The 24,963-nt window shown below is 41.5% G+C and overlaps 1 protein-coding gene across 1 annotated transcript in view; it reads right to left on the bottom strand.

The window, feature by feature from the left end:
• LOC120064966 (serine/threonine-protein kinase 4-like) overlaps positions 1 to 24,963 on the bottom strand; it is a 55,210-nt gene that overhangs the window by 8,510 nt on the left and 21,737 nt on the right. Inside the window, exons 3-10 of the mRNA XM_039015577.1 lie at positions 17,924 to 18,052; positions 17,613 to 17,727; positions 17,119 to 17,283; positions 16,014 to 16,181; positions 15,684 to 15,821; positions 14,826 to 14,954; positions 9,758 to 9,956; positions 361 to 512 (exon numbers count right to left, since the gene is read on the bottom strand). Of these exons, the coding sequence (XP_038871505.1) occupies positions 361 to 512; positions 9,758 to 9,956; positions 14,826 to 14,954; positions 15,684 to 15,821; positions 16,014 to 16,181; positions 17,119 to 17,283; positions 17,613 to 17,727; positions 17,924 to 18,052 (1,195 nt within the window). The remainder of the gene's footprint in view (positions 1 to 360; positions 513 to 9,757; positions 9,957 to 14,825; positions 14,955 to 15,683; positions 15,822 to 16,013; positions 16,182 to 17,118; positions 17,284 to 17,612; positions 17,728 to 17,923; positions 18,053 to 24,963) is intronic.

The following is a 24,963-nucleotide window of genomic DNA, read 5'->3' as shown; positions in this document are numbered from 1 at the left end:
ATTGTACCTTTCCAAGAATGATTAAGCCTAGTACTGGAATAAAAAGCATTTAAGGAAATTCTCAGTTGAGCATGTTTTTCAGTCCAGGAATAGGCTTAATCTGTGTCTGAGAAACCAGCCCATAGGGTTTATTCTAATTCATTGGGGTGAAATCTAATTCTAGCTCATCAGGGGATTTAGTTAATTGGAAGAAATGTCAATAATACTTAGTTGACCGTTAAGCATGCCATAACTTGCATGACTCCATCACGTTGTAGTTAATTTTGAGGTACTGAGCCGCGTAGGTTAAAACAATGACAGTTCTATAGGAAGTAGAAGAATGGCTTACTAGAGGCATCGGCATCATGTCACTTAACTTACCACCTCTAGGTCCCCCTCCGCAGGCAGTTTGCGGTTGTCAGCGTTGTGTCCTGGGTCTTCTCTACTGTCGTCGTGACAGTTGGCCTCCTTCTCTTTCTGCTCAAAGTACTCCAGGAAGGACGGCTTGGCGGGCTGCATGGTCTCATCTCTCCCTAGACATGCACCGAAACAACAAGGGTGTCAGTGACTCCAACTTTCAAGAAGACGGTTCACGTTCATAGTTCATACAGTTTCATAAGGGAGAATTCTATAGATGTAAAGGGCTGTTTTCATAAACCAAACATCATATTTGCATTCAAATGGTTTGAATCCCCATGGACCTGTATTGATGAAAGGGAAGATATTGGTGATCAAAGAGACATTTTGAAGAGAGGAAAGTATTGAGTAAAATGGTGTTACTCACTCCTATAGGAATCATTATAGTGATCATCAAAACCCCCAGGACTGCAATCACACGAACCAGCTTACAGAAGAAAAATACCTTTAATTAAATGCTATGCCTAGTGTTAAGAAATGGTCTTTATCTATATGGCCATATGATGCCTGTACCCCGCTTCCACTGGCGTATCATTAATTCAGCCATTTCCTTACCGTCTCCCTGGTCTCTTATAATAGCAGATTTGGTCCATTTGTACAGGAAGAAGAGACAAGCTCCCCACCGTAGCGAAACGTTTTGCAACAAAAAGCTAAAACAAAGCATTTCTTATTGGACAGGTTGAAGATGGCCAAAACAGGAAGGGACTGTTTTCTTCTCGCTGCGTTTTCTGCCTTTTCTTGCCTACTGAACATAACCCAGCACACTACATCCAGTTTGAATAGACTACCATTGGTAGAGTATGGAATATTTTCTGACCAAACTGTGCCCCTGTGGCTCGTTTGACAGGGTTGTACTGTATGCTACATTACATCCACCCCAACATCTTTGCTATACTCTCCATGCAGGATCCCTCTCAAACCTCAGTAAAAGCTTTACATACTCGTGTTCAGTAGGCACAAAACAGAATAACATTTGGTTAAAAAAAATGGAGGGGAACTAGGCTACCTGGCCTAGAGCAATAAAAAAATGCTCATGCCCTAATCATGAATACCACCCTGATGCAGCTTACTCTGGTGCTCCCTTTCCTTACAGTAACATGAAAGATGTGCCTTCCCCAACTGACACTTAAACACATTTTAATTTTACTGAAATAACATTAAGGACACACCGGACTGTGAACCATTTCAAGACAATATGCGTAATTTTGACCCAAAATCAAAATCAAAGTCAGATGATTCCACAAAGCACTCTAGGCCAACCAAGTTGAGACCACCCCAGAGTTGACTTAACTCAGAAGTTCACTACCGGTTAAAAGTTTTAGAACACCTACTCATTCAAGGATATTTCTTTATTTTTTTAAAACTATTTTCTACATTGTAAAATAATAGTGAAGACAACAAAACTATGAAATAAAACATTTGGAATCATGCAGTAACCAAAAAAGTGTTAAACAAATCTAAATATATTTTATATTTGAGATTCTTCAAATAGCCACCCTTTGCCTTGATGACAGCTTTGCATATTCTTGGCATTCTCTCAACCAGCTTCATGAGGTAGTCACCTGGAATGCATTTCAATTAACAGGTGTGCCTTGTTAAAAGTCAATTTGTGGAATTTCTTTCCTTCTCAATGCATTTAAGCCAATCAGTTGTGTTGTGACAAGGTAGGGGTGGTATACAGAACATAGGCCTATTTGGTAAAAGACCAAGTCCATATTATGGCAAGAACAGCTCAAATAAGCAAAGAGAAATGACAGTCCATCATTACCTGAAGACATGAAAGTCAGTCAAAATGAAACATTTCAAGAACTTCTAAAATGCAGTAGCAAAAAACATCAAGAGCTATATTGAAACTGGCTCTCATGAGGACTGCCACAGGAATGGAAGACCCCGAGTTACCTCTGCTGCAGAGGATAAGTTCATTAGAGTTACCAGTCTCAGAAATTGCAGCCCAAATAAATGCTTCAGAGTTTAAGTAACAGACACATCTCAACATCAACTGTTCAGAGGAGACTGTGTGAAATCAGGCCTTCATGGTCAAATTGCAGCAAAGAAACCACTACTAAAAGAACACCAATAAGAAGAGACTTGCTTGGGCCAAGAAACATAAGCAATGGACATTAGACCAGTGGATATTTGTCCTTTGGTCTAGAGTCCAAATTGGTGATTTTTGGTTCTAACCGGCATGTCTTTGTGAGACGCGGTGTGGGTGAACGAATGTTCCCCGCATGTGTATTTCCCACCGTAAAGCATGGAGGAGGAGGTGTTATGGTGTGGGAGTGCTTTGCTGGTGACACTGTCAGTGATTTATTTAGAATTCAAGGCACACTTAACCAGCATGGCTACCACAGCATTCTGCAGCGATCATTTGTTTTTCAACAGGACAATGACCCAACACACCTCCAGGCTGTGTAAGGGCTATTTTACCAAGAAGGAGAGTGATGTAGTGCTGCATCAGATGACCTGGCCTCCACAATCTCCCAACCAAATTGAGATTGCAGTCCGACTCATCGCAAGCCGAGTGAAAGAAAAGCAGCCAACAAGTGATCAGCATATGTGGGAACTCCTTCAAGACTGTCGGAAAAGCATTCCAGGTGAAGATGGTTGAGAGAATGCCAAGAGTGTGCAAAGCTGTCATCAAGGCAGCAGGTAGGCTAGTGGTTTGAGCGTTGGACTAGTAATCGAAAGGTTGCAAGATCGAATTCCCGAGCTGACAAGGTAAAAATCTGACGTTCTGCCCCTGAACAAGGCAGTTAAACCCATTGTTCCTAGGCCGTCATTGAAAATAAGAATTTGTTCTTCACTGACTTGCCTAGTTAAATAAAGGTAAAATACATAAATAAATAAAAGGCAAAGGGTGGCTATTTGAAGAATCTCAAATATAAAATATATTTTTATTTGTTTAACACTTTTTTGGTTACTACAAATTCCATATGTGTTATTTCATAGTTTTGATGTCTTCACTATTAATTCTACAATGTAGGAAATAGTAAAAAAATAAAGAAAAACACTTGAATGAGTAGGTGTTCTAAAACTTTTGACCGGTAGTGTTGATACCAGGCACCACTAAAGTCCAGCAGTGGGACATCTTCACTGGGGATAATATAAATTCTTTAACCCATCTTAAGATAAAACAGGGAGAACTCATCCCCGGGATTTGATTCCTGGCCACACAGCATTCTGCTGAGCATCGTGGGGGAGAGAGGGAGAGCAGTGGTGAAAATGACAGACTGTTCAGATTCCAGCATCTAAGCCACCTTTGCTTATTGTTCTCCATGCACAGAAATTATATGCTACATGCACACACATATCACTACTTGAGAAGAAACATACTGGAAGTGTCATTTTGGATTCATGTATTCATCAGTAATCATAGCCAATATATAAAAATGTATGTCACTGAAGAACTTTTTTTTTTTAAGTATTGGAAAGTTAAGTTCTGAGATGAAGCAATTCGAAAGTAATTTATTTAACTGACCAAAATGTTTAAATGTAATTAATGAGAGGGAGAAAGTAGTTACTCAAACAATTACTCATATTTGACGAGTGATTTTGAATTTTGTTTGCGGCTTAATTTCTAGCTTGTGCGTCCATCGCAGGACCATGATGGTGTAAAAGGAATAGCCTTATCATTCCTACAGCCCCATTACGGAAAATCAATAGGCCTAACTTATTCTGGGCAGCTGACTCCAAGACCAAAGACTTAACTGGGGTTAAGAGATCCAGATTGGAGAGGGACTTCCATTTTGGTGGATAAAGGTCATTCTTACACATTCATTTGTTAATGTCGCCTTAACAGCTCTGAGGAGGAATCTATACTAACTGGATTCTTTTCCATTAGGGAAGAGAAGGAGAATGTGAGCAGGCCCAGGATTAGTGGATTGATCGCTTAGCTGAAACCAGAGATACCAGGCTGGTACTCCAAAGGCCATCTGTACAGGGCATTAGGTCCTGATCTGTTTTTTGGGGTACGTTACCAATTCTTTTGGGGGGGGGGGGGCAAAACTTACCAACATTCAGTACCAGTCCAAATTTTGTACACACCTACTATTTCAAGGGTTTTTCTTTATTTTTACTATTTTCTACATTGTAGAATAATAGTTAAGACATCACAGCTATGAAATCATGTAGTAACTAAAAAAAAGTGTTAAACTAAATCTACATCTATTTTATATTTGAAATTCTTCAAAGTAGCCACCCTTTGACTTGATGACAGCTTTGCACACTCTTGGCAATCTCTTAACCAGCTCCATGAGTAATGCTTTTCCAACAGTCTTGAAGGAGTTCCCACATATGCTGAGCACTTGTTGACTGCTTTTCCTGCACTCTGCGGTCCAACTCATCCCAAACCATCTCAATTGTGTTAAGGTCTGGTGATTGTGGAGGCCTGGTCATCTGATGCAGCACTACATCACTCTCCTAGGTCAAATAGCCTTACACAGGCTGGAGGTGTGTTTTGGGTCATTGTCCTGTTGAAAAACAAATAATAGTGGGACTAAGCGCAAACCAGATGGGATGGCGTATCGCTGCAGAATGCTGTGGTAGCCATGCTGGTTAAGTGTGCCTTGAATTCTAAATAAAATCACTAACAGTGTCAACAGCATAGCACCCACACACCATCACACCTCTTCCTCCATGCTTCATGAGAATGGCCGCAAGTGTTCAGATAAGCATGAGATTCTGTTTTTTCATCCTATTTATTGAATATCGTTATCTGTGGAGTTATCGGCCGATACCGACATAGCTGTTGAAAAGGCCAATATCGGTGAAACGATATAACGGTCGGGCTCTACAGGGCATGTAGGCATAGGCCATGAATGCATGTATAGTACTCTGTGCTCCTGCTTCCTGTTTACAAGCAGAACCTCAAAACAGGAAGCACCCGTGACTCGCTCCATTGAGAAACTAAAGGACAGGGCTACCACACACACAGCTACCGCTGACAATTCTGAGGCTACGGCGGAGGACAGGAATAAGTACAAGAAGTCCCGCTATGACCTCTGCAGAGTCATCAAACGAGCAAAAGGACAATATAGAAATAAGGTGGAATCATATTAGACAGGTTCCGCCGCCCGCCGCATGGGGTAGGGGCTACAGTACATTACGGATTACAAAGAAAGACCCAACCGTGATCTGCCCAACGATGACACTACCAGACGAACTCAATCCATTTTATGCACACTTTGAGAATATTGTGACGGGTGTGAGGACCATCACCGACCCAGAGGATTGGGTGATCTCGCTCTCAGAACGGTAATTTTCAACGTCTCCTTGTCCCAGTCTGTAATCGCCACATGTTTTAAGATGACCACCATCATTCCTGTCCAAGAACTCTAAGGCTTCATGCCACAATGACTACCGCCCTGTAGCACTCACTTCTGCAATCGTGAAGTGCTTTGAGAGGCTGGTTATGGCACACATTAACTCCCCCATCCCAGACCCACTACAATTTGCATACCACCCCAACAGATTCATAGATGGCGCTCTCTCACCCACCTAGACAAGAAGAATACCTATGTGAGAACGCTGTTCATTGACTACAGCTCAGCGTTCAACACCATTGTCCCCTCCAAGCTCGTCACTAAGCTTAGGACTCTGGGTCTGAACAGCTCCCTCTGGAATTGGATCCTGATGAGCCAACAACATCACCTCCGCCACACTGACCCTCAACACAGGGGTGTGTGCTTAGTTCCCTCCTGTACTTCCTGTTCACCCACGAATGCGTGGCCACGCACAACTCCAACACCATCATCAAGTATGCTGACGACACGATGGTGGTAGGCCTGATCACCGGTGACGATGAGTCAGCCTACAGGGAGTGCCAGACAAACAACCTCTCCCTCAACGTCATTAAGACCAAGGAGCTGATCGTGGACTACATAAAACGGGGGGGGGGGCGAGCAGTTCAACAGCTTCAAGTTCCTCAGTGTACAAATCACTAGACTTAAAGTGATCCAAACACGCACACAGTCGTGAAGGCGGTGCGACAGCACCTCTTCCCCCCTCAGGAGGTTGAAAAAGTTTGGCATAGGCCCTCAAATCCTCAAAAAGTTCTACATCTGTACCAATGAGATCATCTTGACTGGCTGCATCACTGCCTGGTATGGCAATAGCACCGCCATCGATCTCATGGCGCAACCGAGGGTGGTGCGGACAGCCCAGTAAATCCCTGGGGCCGACCTCCCTGACATCCAGGACATCTATATCAGGCGGTGTGGTTGGAACGCCTTGAAAATTGTTAAAGACGCCAACCACCTAAGCCATAGACTATTCCCTCTGATTCCGCACAGCAAGCAGTACCAGTGCATCAAGTCTGGCACAGACAGGCTCTTTAACAAATCTTCTATCACCAAGCAATACAACTGCTTAATAGCTTACAAAATAGCTACACGGCCTCTCTTTATTGACCTTTTATTTACCCCTATACATATCTATCTCCGTCACTCCAGTATCACTGCACATTGTAAATATGGTATTGGAACTGACCATATATATAGTATGCTTACTTATTGTGTTCTTCATATTCCTTGTGGATTTTTTTTCTAGTATTACATTGTTATTGATTATTGCATTGTTGGGTTTTGAGTTTGCAAGAAATGCATGTCACTGTACTTATGCATGTGACATTAAAACTAGAAACTATAGAAAGTTACTGAGTAATACACCATAATACATAAACATTTAGAAGACATAGACAAACAAACAGGCAACACCCAAAGGAAAATAGTCCCTTCCTCCCCAAAACCTTTTTCTGCCTGAGCCCCATAGAAAAAAAAACCCGGTGACGGGAGCTGAGCCCCGTCACGGCCACTTTCCTGTCTGTGCCCCTCTACTTGTGACTACCTCCCTCTCCACCTTCCCACTGCTCTTTCAATAAAACATTAAATACTGTAGTTAGAATACAACTCTGATCTCTTTTTTTAAAGAAGAAAAGGAAAACGCCAGGTCAGGGTCTTACACCATCCTGTTGGTCAAGAAACTAGCTTTTTTCTATGGGTTTCTGTATTTATATCATGCCAGTACAAATAAAAACTGTTGAATGTTTTAGTGTTCATCTGGTCTCTGAATAAAACCTGATATTTTACACTCCCATCTAGTGGAAACTGATATCTTACACCATTAATCTGAAACATAATATAATTTACTTAAAATGATCATGTTACATGTCTGTGCATAACTACTGTGTGCGGTAGAATGGAATGGCACAGTAGAGAGAAAGACAAACATTCATTATTTAAGTCCCCACACACTTCAACCAGTCTTTATACCCAAGGGGAAAACTGACAGGAAGGTTAAAGATAGTCTGTTAAACACATCCAAAGAGTGACATACATTACGTGTCTTTGATTGGCATCAGGAGTAGGATTGAAAAATAACAAATCACTCAGAACTCACCATTGTCCAATCACCAGACATTTGGACAAAAACATATTTCACATATCATATTATAACCCATGAGATGTTTTCTTTGGGAACTCTACATTCCCATTCATTCACCCCCAATTCCACCCGCTTGGCATTCTCCAGATGACAACTAATGGCAAAATGTCAGATGACAAACCTTCTCGTAAACAAAGGCTGGGTAATATGGCCTAAAAGTCATATCTCGAATTTTGTTCAATTTTTTCCTCTCTAAATAAGAGTTGTTGTACAGTTAAAAGGTCACAAGCATTTTGCTACACTCGCATTAACACCTGCTAACCATGTGTATGTGACAAATAAAACTTGATTTGATTTAATGAACAGTCCGCAAAAAATTTATTAATTCAGTGCTTACAAAATTATACGTAGGCTAAATAAGCCTTCCACAACCATAACAACCACAAAAAATTACATTTGATGAAAATAGTTTATCCTGCCATTTTGCAATAATCACTGATCTGACTTAAGTCTAAGAAAATGACCCCTTTGTTACAAATATAACAAGAACCATGCACAACTGCACACCCACTAATAATTACTTCTTGTAGCAGGTGAATGCATTATAGAAAAAAAGGCTAGCTAGCGAGGTAGAACAGTTAAACTGTTATGAACACACCCTCCTGTCTGTCTCCACCTGTTTTAAGAGCATGTAGCCTTATTTCTTAGAATGAGAACGAGTTGCCACTTCCTTATAAATTAGTATTTGTAAATGTATTTAAAAAAACAGACTAGCCACAGCTTGTTATGTGTTAGCTGTCTAAAATGCTGCTAGCGGTACATGGTACGGCAATGCCATGTACCGAAACCGGATTTGTTCAGGATTAACATTCATTGATACTCCCGTTTCAGTAGGGTCTGCTCTGAGGTCAATTTTAGGCGCTTTCGTTAGAAAGATTAAATTCACCTGTTACAGTAAAATAATGTCTCACTGTGTTTTGGTGTCCACATGACTGATTCTGTTGGACCAAACTTAAAATACAAACAGCGAGTTGGTACTGCTTACTGTCCGAGAGGAAGAAGCGATCTCTAATCTTTGTCGCCGTGAGTGACGGGGAAGGCTCCGTGTGTGAGTGGGAAAGTGCTGCACACAGCAGTCAAAAGGAGCGAGGGAGACGAGACAAAAAGGCAACATTAGAACAAGTAGACATAAATGCTCATAAAGAAGAAAAGAAAGAGATACTGCGATACGGGCATTTTGAATTCCGCGCAGTCTTTTTTTTTATTTGAATGAACTCGATAGATCACCCAGCCCTACCTCTTAATTCTCTGGAACGTCCCACCTCTGGTATTGGTCTGAGGAGCCATCAGCACTATGCGGCAAGGGAAACACTCTACCCTTCAGCCCAGTGAAATATCCATGCCATCTAGTGGGCCTTGAAGAAAAATCAGCTAAAGCTGGCAGTCCTATATACCATGGAAAGCCACTCTAGGGTCACATGGTCCACTGGTTCAATGTGTGTCTCCAAGCATAATGAAGTAACCACAATCTCACTGTATGCAGGACAGTGGTTTTAAATGGAAGCATTCTAGCAACAACAAAAAATTGGACGGATTACATCTGGACTTGCGTACAGCACTTTTAATTATAGAGACTAACTTTGTTGAATTGTATTTGTTAATTTATGTAAATTTAGTTTCACATTTACTTAAACTTATTTAACCAGGTAACTTGACTGGGAACACTGTCATTTACAACAAGTTGCAGGTGAGATGAAAGGGTTTGAATGAGCCAATTTGATGCTGGGGGTGATGAATGCATCACACCGTGATAGAATCGTGTGACATCGTTTTGTGTAATGCTTTGACAACTCATTATCTTTTGACACCAAAAGTCTCCAGTGATCACGTAACGGCTAGAAATGACATTCACAGTGCATTGCAATGTAACTCCAACAGGGAATTATAAATCTACTATGACATTGTGACATCGGTCTCTTACGTTTCATGGTGCCGGCCTCCTCGTCCTCATCATCGTCTGAGTTGATCACCATGGTGCCCAGCTGAGACTCCATGGTGCCCATGTCGCTCTGCTCGATCATGGTCCTTGCCGTGCCCCCTAGCGAACCGGCCTCCCGGATGGTGCCCATGTCGCTCGTGCCCGCCCTCACCATCGTTCCCTGGTCTACCTCGTCCTCGTCCTGATTGAGCAAAACATCTCCAGTCAAGACTGTGCAAATGCACCACACAGTCACTCAAACAAAGTTACATGGAAATACATTTGACACAGTGATTTTGAAAAATCATGTGACATATCATCCAGTTGGTAAGCTTTTTTTGTAAAGAAGCAGTTCGATGTTTCAAGTGTATAATATCAGGGCAGAGCAATAGCAGTATGCCAACGAAGCACAAGCTACAACTTTGACGGTCATTTCAAACACTAGCTATGTTTCCATTAACTTGTCCAGTGATTTTTGGCTGAAATTTAGAAAGTTTGCAAAGGAAATATATTTAAATAAATATATTTACTAAATAAACATATTTATATAAATATATTTACTGAATAAACGAAAGTAAAAAATAAAATTAAAAGTAACAATAACGAGGCAATATACAGGGGGTACCAGTACCGAGTCAATGTGCGGGGGTACAGGTTAGTCGAGGTAATTTGTACATGTAGGTGGGGTAAAGTGACTATGCATAGATAATAAACAGTGAGTAGCAGCAGTGTAAATAGTGTAAATATTGTACGGCCAATACAGACGATAGATCGACCATGCAGCGCCTTTAAGTAGCGTTACTTAGCTAAGTTTTAATGGGCGTCCTAGTAGAGCTCACGTGAAACTCACCATCTAATAAAATAAATAAAGTCGCATACTCTGTGATGCTAGCTCGATATTTCATGCACTGGCTAAACTCAGGACTGAATCACATTGTAATTTGGATCACATTGTGGACAGTCAAGAATGAATAATAAATCAACAACTCCAATCTGAACTGATAATAAAGCTAGAATGAATCATCTTAATAAACTCCTGTTCATGCCCAAACTATTATGTGTATGAAGTTACAAATTTAGTCAGTCACAGTCACTGAATAAAATGTAGTTCCAAGGGAACATCGCAGCAAAGCATTGGAGAAAAAATGAGTCACTTGCTTTTCAGCACATGCAACAGGTGATGGGATATGCCAATGAACGCAAAGAGCAAGTGGTGTGCATTGAAGATCCATGGCTGGCAGCAAGCCCTGACGGCATTTTAGACAAAACAGCAATGCTAAACTGTCCAGTAACCCCCCCATGTGCCTTAGGCATGCTGCAAGGAGGCATGAGGACTGCAGATGTGGCCAGGGCAATAAATTGCAATGTCCATACATTTACATTTAAGTCATTTAGCAGACGCTCTTATCCAGAGCGACTTACAAGTACATACATTCATACTTTTTTGTACTGGCCCCCCGTGGGAATCGAACCCACAACCCTGGCGTTGCAAGCGCCATGCTCTACCAACTGAGCTACACGGGACTACTCCATACTGTGAGACGCCTAAGACAGCACTACAGGGAGACAGGACGGACAGCTGATCGTCCTCGCAATGGCAGACCATGTGTAATACCTGCACAGGATTGGTACATCTGAACATCACACCTGTGGGACAGGTTCAGGATGGCAACAACAACTGCCCGAGTTACACCAGGAACACAGAATCCCTCCATCAGTGCTCAGAATGTCTGCAATAGGCTCAGAGGTTGAACTGAAGGCTTGTAGGCCTGTTGTAAGGCAGGTCCTCACCAGACATCACCGGCAACAACGTCGCCTATGGGCACAAACCCACCGTCGCTGGACCAGACAGGACTGGCAAAAAGTGCTCTTCACTGACGAGTCGCGGTTTAGTCTCACCAGGGGTGATTGTCGAAGGAATGAGCGTTACACTGAGGTCTGTACTCTGGAGCGGGATCGATTTGGAGGTGGAGGGTCCGTCATGGTCTGGGGCGGTGTGTCACAGCATCATCGGACTGAGCTTGTTGTCATTGCAGGCAATCTCAACGCCGTGCATTACAGGGAAGACATCCTCCTCCCTCATGTGGTACCCTTCCTGCAGTCTCATCCTGACATGACCCTCCAGCATGACAATGCCACCAGCCATACTGCTCATTCTGTGTGTGATTTCCTGCAAGACAGGAATGTCAGTGTTCTGCAATTGCCAGCGAAGAGCCCGGATCTCAATCCCATTGTGCACATCTGGGACCTGTTGGATCGGAGGGTGAGGGCTAGGGCCATTCCCCCCAGAAATGTCTGGGAACTTGCAGGTGCCTTGGTGGAAGAGTGGGGTAACATCTCACAGCAAGAACTGCCAAATCTGGTGCAGTCCATGAGGAAATACACCAGATACCGACTGTTACTTTTGACCCCCCCTTTGTTCAGGGACACATTATTCCATTTCTGTTAGTCACAGGTCTGTGGAACTCGTTCAGTTTATGTCTCAGTTGTTGAATCTTGGTATGTTCATACAAATATTTACACGTTAAATAAACACAGTTGACGGTGAGAGGACATTTCTTTATTTGCAGAGTTTACTTCCAACATATGCTGCCAAAGTTGGTACATGACTTTATGAAGTGAAGGCTGCAGGTATGCAACGGACACCTGGACATTGCTCACAGGCGTTAGATAGAACTGCAATGAATAGAAGCCGAGGCGATTCCTTACTGTAGATGTCAGAGAGGAATGTGCGTACTATGTTATATTTCAGTGATCTGCATGGTTTTCTCCAACACACACTTAAGAGCAGTACTCATAAAATCATGTCTCAATGCACGTAAAGATTCAGTCAAATATTCAAACAATTTATTTCAAATGTATCTCTAACTTCTAAAAACATTCTGTACAGTAATTGAAGTCCTGACTGATTAATATTTACAGTCTCCCTCTCTCTCTCTCAGCATGGGAGCATGAGCCCATGCTGTTGTAAGGTATGTCACAAGGGTAAAAAAAAAACTGACAGAGGGAAGACTGGCGTAGAATCTGGTGGTATTTTCATTGTTCAAAACACGTTCTGATTGCCATCTTATTTTCTTCCTCTTGTACCTTTCTTTTGAGCACCATCAGTGGTCTGTCGATGGCTCACCTAAAACAGAATAATGAAAGAATAGAAGAAAAAAATCTTTGAATATGCCTAACTCCAATAAGTTGTAGTCATTTAAAATTGCAGATGAATTTACTGTCTTTACTTTGTGGATCTGCTTGACTCCTCATTGATAGTGCAAGTTCCTATATACAGTGGGGAGAACAAGTATTTAATACACTGCCGATTTTGCAGGTTTTCCTACTTACAAAGCATGTAGAGGTCTGTAATTCTTTATCATAGGTACACTTCAACTGTGAGAGACGGAATCTAAAACAAAAATCCAGAAAATCACATTGTATGATTTTTAAGTAATTAATTTGCATGTTATACTTGTTCTCCCCACTGTACATTGAATCTACAGATAGCTGCTATACACTGTTGCCAAAGATTTAAAAAAATCTAAACAAACAATATACACAAACATTACAAATAGTAATGGCACAGAGTTTTCATACTAAACCATCTTTGGTAATGGGGTAAAATAGGTTAAGTGCTTCATATGCAAAACCCTGCTTAGTTACTACAAGCTAGTTAATCTAGCTAACTAATGTTGGATGCTAAAAAGTACGTTAGCTTGTCTAGCTAAGTTAGCTAGCAAACTGTATTGAATAGATTTGTCGTATTTCAGACGTTGCTAATAACGCTCGTCTTACAAGCTAGGTAGATTTTACATGAATTGTGTACTAGTGAGCTTACCTGAAATGAAGTGAGTGCTGCAGACATGCTATGATTTTTGGGCTCCCAAGCCTCCATTCAGACTGCAGTGACCCAAGGTCATCGCCGTTCCTCGTTTTTTGGAAATCTGAACATTTGAATCTTTGATAAGGCATTTTTGCCTGACATCACAACACAACTTAACAGAACAGCAACTACCAAAGTTGGTCTGATCATTTTACTTGTTTGGTTGTGATGGATACTGACTTATAAACTTGAAATATCCTTAATCAAGTCACTAAGCAAGAGGGGGGAATGCAGAACATTTACATTCTGTCAGAACATGTTATTGTTAGACATCAGGTGTCCTATGGAAAGGAGAAGGGCCACAGTCTGGTACAAGTCAACAGGTCAGATGAAGTGAGAAAGAACAGACATCACTAAAGTCCTGTCTAGCAACAGAGATGTATTGGCTGTTCAGATGTGTAAGAAGGAGACTCAGCATAGGAGGAAGGTTTAAATACCAGTGCTTTTGTGAACATGTTTTTGTCTCTTCAGCTGTTTGACCCATTGGGTGAATAAACTTGTTTTGTTACAATAAACCTAGTTGTCCGATAGTTTTTACTCGGGTTCTAAATAAACAAACAGTTGGAAGCGTAGCAGGCTAGTAATAAGTAGAACAACAAGTTTCCGGAGAGGAAGTCATCAGGGGTCCCACAATTATTTAGAACGTAAGTGCGCATTCCATTATAACGGTATATAGCTGCCGTTTCCATGACACGTTGCAATGTTTTTTTTTGCGACGTTCATTTGTTGAATAAACCTGAGTCAGTGGAAACCTGCCTAATGATATTCAATTGCATTTGTTATTGAATATAAGTTATACATGCCTTATGAGCTTAATCCCGAATCTAAGGCTGTGTTACTCCATTGTTTATGTTTTTTGTTGTAATTTGTAAACAATTGTAAAGCTCCAAAATGTGTTTAAAAAATATGATGTATGTCGATCTCATTGATTTTCAGTCCTGCATCCATAGCCCCGTCTATGAATAGGTCTACAGTGTTTGAGAGTGGTTACATTTCCCCAGCCCCATTAGTCAGCTTACAAAATAAAGTGGTTGAGTAATGCTGTTCATATTCTGCTGTCCATTGTGACGTAGGCATGCGTGCTGATTAAAAAAAAAAATCAATGAGGCTCATAAATAGCTTATAAAATGGGCCGGCGGACTGTCACGGCCATGCAGCCTAAGCTTTAGTGAGGTTCGTGCGTGTGGGTCTGTGTGTGTGTACCGAGTTGTCTTCGTCCTCTTGGTCCTGTTCTCTCTGCTCAGCCTCCACTTTCTTCAGTTTAATTTCCATGGCATCTGTGATCAGAGCTCTGAGGATGCTGCTGGGCTTAGCAGCCTTAATGAACCGATGCTGCAGGAGGACAAACACACAATGTACAAACACACAATTGAGCCAACATCCAGTGTTTACCCCAAAAGTTTAGCATTGTCGGTAGTGCAGTGCGCAGCAAAACGTCTTTGAATTAATCTCACCCTGAAATCGCCTAGAGAAAAAAATAAAAATAATAATAGAATAATCGAGACCATCCAGGTGATCTATCGTAACAAAGACGTGTTTACAAGAACAGGGGCAAGAATGTTGCTCTTGCAAAAAAGAAAAAGTTTGAGGGAGCAAACTAGCCATTACATTTTTCAAAAGACAGGATTGAGTGATTTGTTTCATTTTTTTATGTCCATGGAAAAGAGGCATTTATAATCTTTTTAACCAGAGTTTAAAGCAATGCAACCGCGAGTTTCAGTTTTACTCAGTAATGGCCTCAGATAATGTGCTATCCCATCTAAAATATTAATGGTTAGTTTTCTCATGAAAAATGTAATCCAGAGAGAAATTATGGAAGGACAAATAGGAAATTAACAGACAGAAAGAGAGAAAAAGAGGAAGAGAGAGATAGAGAGGGGAAAGAAACTGACGTAGTAGGCTGAGTAAGGTAGTTTTGGTATGGGTGCCAGAGGGGACAGTGGCTTCGCCCCCTATTCTCTACATTGTGCACTACTTTTGGCTGTCAAAAGTAGTGCACTATATAGGGAAAAGGGAGGCATTTTGAGATGCAGACCGTGTCGGTGAGATGGGGTCTTCTACCTGTAGAAGCTGTGTGGCAGTGGCTCTGTTCTCTGGGTTCTTCACCAGACACTGGGAGACAAATTCTTGGAACAGCTCCGACCACAAGTCTGGGTTTCGGAACGTCGGTGGAGGATTGGTAGGAATCATAAATATGGCCTATAAACAAAGCAATGTAACAGACAGAACAGAAACAAAGTCACATACGGGAACAAAATCACATTTCAAGTCATCTGTTTTCACCACTATACTCAGATTGGTTTGAGAGAGGTTGAAGCCTGAGACTGAGAAGTCTTTGACAAGTTCAATCACTAACAAAACCAGATCTGTACACATTAACAATAGGCTCACCCTCATAGGGTGGATGTCTGCATAGGGAGGCTTTCCCTCTGCCATTTCTATGGCTGTGATGCCCAGGGACCAAATGTCTGCCACACAGTTATAACCAATCTCCTGGATCACTTCAGGGGCCATCCAGAATGGAGTGCCAATCACTGTGTTCCGCTTGGCCATGGTATCCTGAAAAACAGACAAGTAGTAGACATGATTTACTAATTATATTTGTACATGATATATAGAGAACATTATGCAAAATATATACCTCATGTCATCCTGGTCAGTCCTGGATTGCTTGACCATGATTTTCCTTCTATCCACAAACAATTTAGCTATATTAACTAAAACGCAGGATGTTAAAAGGGACTACAGTATGGCACAAAACTCCTATTTTAAAGGTAAATAAAAAAGTTAGTTGAAGAGTAGCATCTTTTGGTTGGGCCCAGTCCAGATCAAAAAGGCTTCAACTGATGAGACTACTAAACAAGACTCGCCAGCTTTCAGCACGTTCAAGCAAGATGACGAATAAATGTAAAACTATTTCCATTGGTTGAGCAAATGCGTCTTGTTTCTGAACCTCTCCCCAAGATTTGACATAGTGAATCTTGGGAGACAAAAACAGTCAATGTTGCAGGTGTAATTTGATAGATCAGATCAATCAAACCAAGGAGTTAAATCAACATTCTTGATCAGAGGTATCAAACATAATTCCTGGAGAGCCCTGGGTCTGCTGGTTTTTGATATTTCCTTTTAATTAACCTCCAATTAAGACCTAGACAACCAGGTGAAGGGAGTTCCTAACTAATTAATTAACTTAATTGATCAATCATGTACAAGGGAGGAGCAAAACCCACGGACACTCAGCCCTCCAGAAATTGAGTTTGACACCCCTGTCCTAGATCAAACATTCATCTCATTAACTTATGGCTCAATGGCTGCGTTTAGACATGCTGACAAGTTCTGATATTTTTTTCACTAATTGGTGTTTTAACCAATCAGATCAGTTCTGAAAAAGATGTGATTGGTCAAAACACCACAGTGGAAAAAAAGATCGGAATTGGGTTGCTTGTGTAAACGCAGCCCATGATCTGCACCAGCTATCAGCTGATGAATTCCTTACGGTCAGCTGTCCCGCCACTCCAAAGTCAGCCAGCTTGGCCTGGCCCTCTGCGTTTAGCAGGATATTCCCTGCTTTGATGTCTCTGTGGATCTTCCTCATAAAGTGCAGGTACTCCAGTCCCTTCAGTGTGGACTGCACTATGGTGGCGATCTCATCCTCTGTTAGCTACAACAGACACGTGAGGCAAGAGACACAATTCTACTTATTTTAGGGCAACGATTTCCACTACTGATTGCATATGCTCAGCACTCAAAATAACCATTTTAAAATGTACAGCAAGCAGAAATTAATCCAAAACAATTAATACATTTTTGTAATGTTAACATAAAATCTGTATAAATAATGATGACATTGTTAAAATAGTCAGGTCTAAAATAATTGGCACCATCAATAAAGATCAGCAAAAAAAGACTACACATAATTTTTTGCAAAAACAGAGATATATCGCCCCTTACTATTCAGTCAGATTGGACATGTAGGATGTAGCATGTTACCGTTTTGTTGCGCAGGCGAATGATGTCAGAGACAGAGCCAGCTCCGCAGTACTCCATTACGATCCACAGGTCACTGTTCTTAAAGTAACTTCCGTAGTACCTCACAACATGGGGACTGAGGATGCAAAAGAGCCTAATTAGTTTTTTGCCTATTTCTGGTACCTTGTCTATATTACACTAATCATATAAACAATATGTTCTACTCTTCTTCTGTTCACAAATAATGTTACCAACACAGCAACAGTTTATTCGATCTGACGACACAGAGGCAAGTCAGGCAAGCAGAGGAGGTAGAGTGGAGGGTGCCTCACCTGTTACACTGCTGCATGATGGAGATCTCTTTGATGATCTCCTGCAGGTCAGACTCCACAGGGACCTGCTTGATGGCCACAATCTCCCCAGTCTCTTTATAGTTGGCCTTAAATACACTGCCATAGGACCTGCATGTAAAACAGGTGTGAAAACATTTAATATTTTTTATCTTGGCTACTTCTGAATGAGTCAACTCGTGACATGCTCCTCAAATAGTATACCTTCAGTGAGAAGGCTGTGTGGTCATAGGGCCGACATGGTAAGTGGTTTGTTTGAGAGGTAAATAGATTCATGAATGTGGTCTTATACTAGCACAGTGGGTTCATTTTATAAATTCTTCTTCTCAGTGTTGGGTTCTGAGAATATGAAATATACTTATTCATGTCACTGAGGGAGGTCTTAGGTATAGAGGGTCTACACCATAAGTTAATGGTTATCTGTAGGAGGAAGGTATATAGTGGGTGCAACTAAGCTTGGAATGTGCTGAGTGCAGGGAAGCGATCACGTGGCAGGCATTGGGCAGAGAGCCATGGATTAGTGATGAAGGGGTCGAGGTCAGGTCACTTTAACCTCTCTTGGGTACGTGAGACGTTAGCATCCCACCTCTTCAACAGCCAGTGAAACTGCTGGGCGCCAAATTCAAATACAGAAATACTCATAAAAATTCAGAAAACAAAACATATTTTACATAGGTTTAAAGATGAACTTCTTGTGAATCCAACCACGGTGTCAGATTTAAAAAATGCTTTACGGCGAAAGCATACCTTACGATTATTTGAGAACATAGCCCAGCAGACAAATCATTACAAACAGTAACCAGCCAAGTAGAAGAGTTACACAAGTCAGGAATAGAGATACAATTAATCCCTTACCTTTGATGATCTTCATATGGTTCCACTCAGCAGACATTAATTTACTCAATAAATGTTCCTTTTGTTCGATAAAGTCTCTTTATATCCAAAAAGCTCAGTTTTGTTCACGCGTTTTCTTCAGCAATCCACAGGCTCAAACGCAGCCAAATTGTATCCGTAAAGTTCATAGAAACACGTCAAACGATGTTTATATTCAATCCTCAGGTTGTTTTTAGCCTAAATAATCGATAATATTTCAACTGGACAATAACATCGTCAATATAAAAGGTAAACAAGAAAGGCACTCTCTCGGTCGCACGCATGAAAAAGCTCTGACACTTTAGGGTCCACTCATTCAGACTGCTCTTACTTCCTCATTTTTCAGAATACAAGCCTGAAACAATTTCTAAAGACTGTTAACATCTAGTGGAAGGCATAGGAACTGCAATTTGAGTCCTAAGTCAATGGATACTGTAATGGCATTGAATAGAAAACTACAAAACAAAAATAATACTTCCCGAATGGATTTTTCTCAGGTTTTCACCTGCCAAATCAGTTCTGTTATACTCACAGACACTGTTTTGGAAACTTTAGTGTGTTTTCTATCCAAATCTACCAGTTATATGCACATCATATCTTCTGGGCCCGAGAAGCAGGCAGTTTAATTTGGGCATGCTTTTCATCCAAAATTCCGAATGCTGCCCTAGAGAAGTTAAGGGCGAAAGAAAAGTTTATGGCCGTATTACTTAGTTTCATGCCTAGCAGTAAAGATAATGTTTGTTCAGATGGGTAGGAGGAGACTCAGCCTAGGAGAAATGGTTAAATATCAGTGCTTGTGTGAAAATGTTTGTCTAATGCAGCTGTATTGATCCTCTTGGAAGAATAAACTTGGGTGAGCTGTCATAGTGTCCGTAGAGTTTTTATTCTGAAAATTAGAACCTAACAGTTGGCGCTACGAGCAGGGTTCACCACGAATTGTAATCAAACCAGAGAGTCCAGATCAGTGGAGCTGGAGCTGGCAACAAACAAGGTAGACACAGTTCCTACACCCGTTTCCACTTATTTTGACATCTTGGGGAGATGAGAATCGTAGGCTGAACAATTATAGGATACGGACTTAGAAAGCCTGAGTTTATTCAGTAGGCCCATTGTGTAACGACCGGTCGTAAATATCTGGTGTAGGGTAGGTTCCATAAGGATAGGTCCCGAGTGGAGGTTTTCCTCTGCGAGATCCCGGTAAAAATCAGGTGTAGGGTGGGTTCCTTTAAGGATAGGTCCCAAGTGGAGGTTTTCCTCTGCGAGATCCAGGAGTGACAATACAGTGTAGGGTAGTTTCCGTATAGGATAGGTTCCTAGTGGGGGTATTCCCCTGCGAGATCTGTAAAAGGGACAAAAGTCCCTTTTAGACGAGAGTTCTAGCAGCTAGTGAATATTTTTTTTAAATAATAAATAAGATATTCGAACACTGTTTGAGTTAAGTGTAGTAGCAATACGGAGAGAGGTTGGTTTATGCCCTATGGGGAGGGGGAACCATGAAAGATAATGTGGAAAATAGGAAGACAAGTGTGAATAATTTTGGTAATGTGGGTTATCAACAACAGTGATATTTGAGGCGCAATACTGGAATAAGACATGAAGTAATCCGTATTCTCCAGTAATAAATTTGCAGACGCTATAGTATTGGTTCTAATACAAGGTATTAAGTGCCGTGACCAATTAATAGGCACAAATACCATAACTACTCTCCGGGGAAGTGGGTAGAGCTACCTTGGAAAATAGTTAATAGAAGGTAGACGGGAGTGAAGAAATCTAAAACACCCTAGACACTGTCGGGAGAGGTTTGGGAGTAATTACTATTGATATGGCGACAGACAGCCCCGATTTTCCCTGTAAAGAGAGCTAGAGGATTTTAATAAGCCATGGAGGCGCTGAAAGAAGCGCACAAGCATTCTACCAATTGGGCTCAAACATGGGAAAAATTTTGCAAACTGGATAAGATTGGTCAGCATTTCCCAACTGACGGAAAATTTCAATCTGATAGAAAATTCAGGGAGGCAATTATGACTTGGCATAATGACATAAAAACAGAATCAAAAGCTCAATAAAATACAAACCGATAAACCCGGAATAAGTAGAAGTACTCAGCCACAGAAAGACTGGGTATGTGAGTACGTCGATTGAAACCTGTGATCAAAATGGCATTTGCGGGGGTTGTGGATGAAATAGAGCAAGATGCTTTCAGAGTGGAGTATAACTTCGCAGACGTGTGAGGGGTTAATACGGCCACAGGGAAACTGTACTATAGTCACTAACTATAGTTTCAATGGCCAAGGTAAGACAAAGAAAAGTAGCGGGATGTGGAAACAGAGTCCTGTTTTAGGTGTACATACTCAGTTGGTCATTGGAAAAGGTAGTGTAAAGTGGGAATGGAGCCTGCTGCATTCAGAGGAAATGCTGCCATGCAAGTGTTTGGATCTTTTTCAAAAGAGCAACAACGAATCCTCCAGAAAGTAGCAGGACAGGAACTTTAGTGTATGTGTATAGTGTATGGCTCGGTTCGATCGATCGTGGTTCATAGAGATTCCAGTTTCTATGTAAAGGAAGACGTATGAGATCCCATCTTACCCAACTTTTTAATAGATGTCAGGGAACAAATATTGCGGATTCCTTAGGATGAGAAATTGACTAAATTTGCCGCAGGAAAAAGTATTTTGGGTTGAAGAATCTAGGCGAAATACCAGGGGAATGGATTCTAAAGAGGAAACAAATGTATCATACATGTAAGAGTTCTAAACTTCCTTAATAAGCATGTCTTGAGCAAAAGCCAAATTGGATTTATACCAAAACATCGCACAACTGATCATATTTACACCCTACACACCCTGATAGATAAACATGTCCACCAACATAATATCAAAATATACGCTTGCTTTATCGACTTCCAAAAAGCATTTGATTCTATTTGGCATACAGGACTGTTCTACAAAGTTATTGAAAGTGGTGTAGGGGGTAAAACATGTGACATAATTAAATAAAATGTATACTGGCAATATGTGCAGCATTAGAAGTTAAATGCCTACTCTTCGCAGATAACCTATGCCTGCTGTCACCCCACAGCACATGGCCTACAGCAGAGCCTGGACCTGCTAGAGCAGTACTGCCAGACCTGGGCCCTGGCAGTAAACCCCAAAAATACTAAAATAATGATTTTCCAGATTAGATCCAGATCTCAGGGAATTAGACCAAAGTTCTCAATTGGTACAAAATATATAGAGTACTGCACATACTACAATTACTTAGGTTTAAAATAAGCTCAACTGGACACCTTAATAAGGCAGTGAATGAACTGAGAGAGAAAGCACGCAGGGCATTCTACGCCATTAAAAAGCTAATTCAAATTGAAATACCTATTAAAACTTGGCTAAAACTAATTGAATATGTCATTTAACCAATTGCACTTTATGGCAGCGAGGTGTGGGGTCCACTTGCAAAACAAGATTTCATCAAAATGGGACAAACATCCCATTGAAACCCTGCATGCAGAGTTCTGTAAGATTCTCCTAAATGTCCAGAGGAAAACTACAAACAATGCATGCAGGGCAGAATTAGGCCAATATCCACTAATAATAAAAACTCAAAAAAGAGCAATTAAGTTTTGGAATCATCTAAAATACAGTGACCCCCTCCCATATCATTACCAAGCCCTGCAATGCAGGGCTACTAACACACTGCTAACATACTGAAGCCTCAGGACCAGAACATCCAATCAATCAGAATAAACCAAATTACAACACAGTCAAAACAAAACTACATTCCTTATTGGGAAACACAAGAACAAAGCAAAATGCAGTGCTATCTTGCCCTAAATCAACAGTACCCCGTGGCTAAATATTTGACCATGGTTACTGATCAAAACCTTAGAAAAACCTTGACAAAGTACAGGCTCAGTGAGCACAGCCTTGCCATTGAGAAGGGTAGACACAGGAAAACCTGGCTCCCTGTAGAGGAAAGGCTGTGCAACTACTGCACAACAGCAGAACCTGAGATGGAGCTGCATTTCCTGACAAAATGTAAAAAATGTAAAACAATTAGAGAGTGTCATTTCCCCAAATTTGAAACCCTTATTCAAGGTTTCAAAGACCTCTCTGATGAGAGTAGGCTACCCGTCCTGTTGGGGGAGGATGCAGAGAGCTGTGGGTTGGCAGCGCACTACATTGCTGCCTGCCATAAGTTAAGGGACAGTGTCTGACAGACCAATCAACCTGCACATGTACTCTACTGTATGCTTATTGTTATTGTTGAATGTATGGTTATTTTGACCCTTGGTTATTGTTGTTACTGTTGTCCCGTTGACAATTTTGATTCTCATTTCTGTATTTTTATATTGTAAATATCCAAAATAAGCTTTGGCAATATGTATATTGTTACAATTCAATTCGCATTATTGGCATGACTTATCTGGCAAACACTCCTTACAGACTCAGAAACCTTATTTTTTTGATCTCATGAGACAGTTTGTGGTTTTATTCTGAAATAGATTTCTAGAACAAAAGGGTGGCGGGGCAACGAGGAATTAGCAAAGGGGTTACTAAACTGTGCATATTTGTAAACAACAGCTGGTGCACGAAATCTAAGGAAGTCTCTAGCTTTTGCTCGCCTGAAGAAGAGAATCTTATGATAAACTGCAGACTACACTATTTACCAAGAGAGTTTTCATCTATACCTTTCGTGGCTGTTTATTTACTAGCACCAGACGGATGCTAGCACTAAGACCGCACTCAGTCAGCTGTACAAGGAAATAAGCAAACAGGAAACCGCTCACCCAGGAGGTGGCGCTCCTGGTGGCCGGAGACTACCTAATTTATATCAACATGTTAAATGTGAAACCAGGGGGGAAACAATTCTAGATCACCTGTACTCCATACAAAGAGACGAGTACAAAGCTCTCCCTCGCTCTCCATTTGGTAAATCTTACCAAAATTCTATCCTCCTGATGCCTGCTTGCAAGCAAAAATTAAAGCAGGAAGCACCAGTGACTCGGTCTATAAAAAAGTGGTCAGATGAAGCAGATGCTAAAATACAGGACTAAAATACAGATGCTAAAATACAGACTGGAACATGCTCCGGGATTCTTCCAATGGCATTGAGGAGTACACCACATCAGTCACTGGCTTTATCAATAAGTGCATTGAGGACGTCGTCCCCACAGTGAATGTACGTACATACCCCAATCAGAAGTAATGGATTACAGGCAACATTCGCACTAAGCTAAAGGGTAGAGCTGCCGCTTTCAAGGTGCGGGACTCTAACCCAGAAGCTTATAAGAAATCCTGCTATGCTCTCTGACGAACCATCAAACGGGCAAAGTGTCAATACAGGGCTAAGATTGAATCGTACTACACCAGCTCCGACACTCGTCTTATGTGGCAGTGCTTTCAAACTATTACAAACTACAAAGGGAAGCAAAGCCGCGAACTGCCCAGTGACACGAGCCTACCAGACGAGCTAAATCACTTCTATGCTCGCTTCAAGGCAAGCAACACTGAGGCATACATGAGAGCATCAGCTGTTCCCGGACGACTGTGTGATCAACACCATTAAGTTTGCTGACGACACAACAGTGGTAGGCCTGATCACCGACAATGACGAGACAGCCTATAGGGAGGTCAGAGACCTGGCCAGGTGGTGCCAGAATAACAGCCTATTCCTCAAAAGGTTCTACAGCGGCAACATTGAGAGCTTCCTGACTGGTTGCATCACTGCCTGGTACGGCAACTTCTCATCCTCCAACCGCAAGGCACTACAGAGGGTACTGCATACCGCCCAGTACATCACTGGGGCTAAGCTGCCTGACATCCAGGACCTCTACACCAGGCGGTGTCAGAGAAAGGCCTTAAATTGTCAAAGACCCCAGCCACACCAATCATAGACTGTTCTCTCTACTACCGCATGGCAAGCAGTACCGGAGCGCCAAGTCTAGGTCCAAAAGGCTTCTCAACAGTTTTTACCCCAGGCCATAAGACTCCTGAACAGGTAATCAAATGGCTACCTGGACTATTTGCATTGTGTGCGTCCCCCCAACCCTCCCCCAACCCCGCTTTATGCTGCTGCTACTCTGTTTATCATATATGCATAGTCACTTTAACTATACATTCATGTACATACTACCTCAATTAGCCCGTCTAACC

This window comes from Salvelinus namaycush, chromosome 20, assembly GCF_016432855.1.
Source record: "Salvelinus namaycush isolate Seneca chromosome 20, SaNama_1.0, whole genome shotgun sequence".
Lineage (NCBI taxonomy): Eukaryota > Metazoa > Chordata > Actinopteri > Salmoniformes > Salmonidae > Salvelinus > Salvelinus namaycush.
Note: the sequence above shows the minus strand (reverse complement) of the source record. Positions and strands in the feature narration are given on the sequence as shown.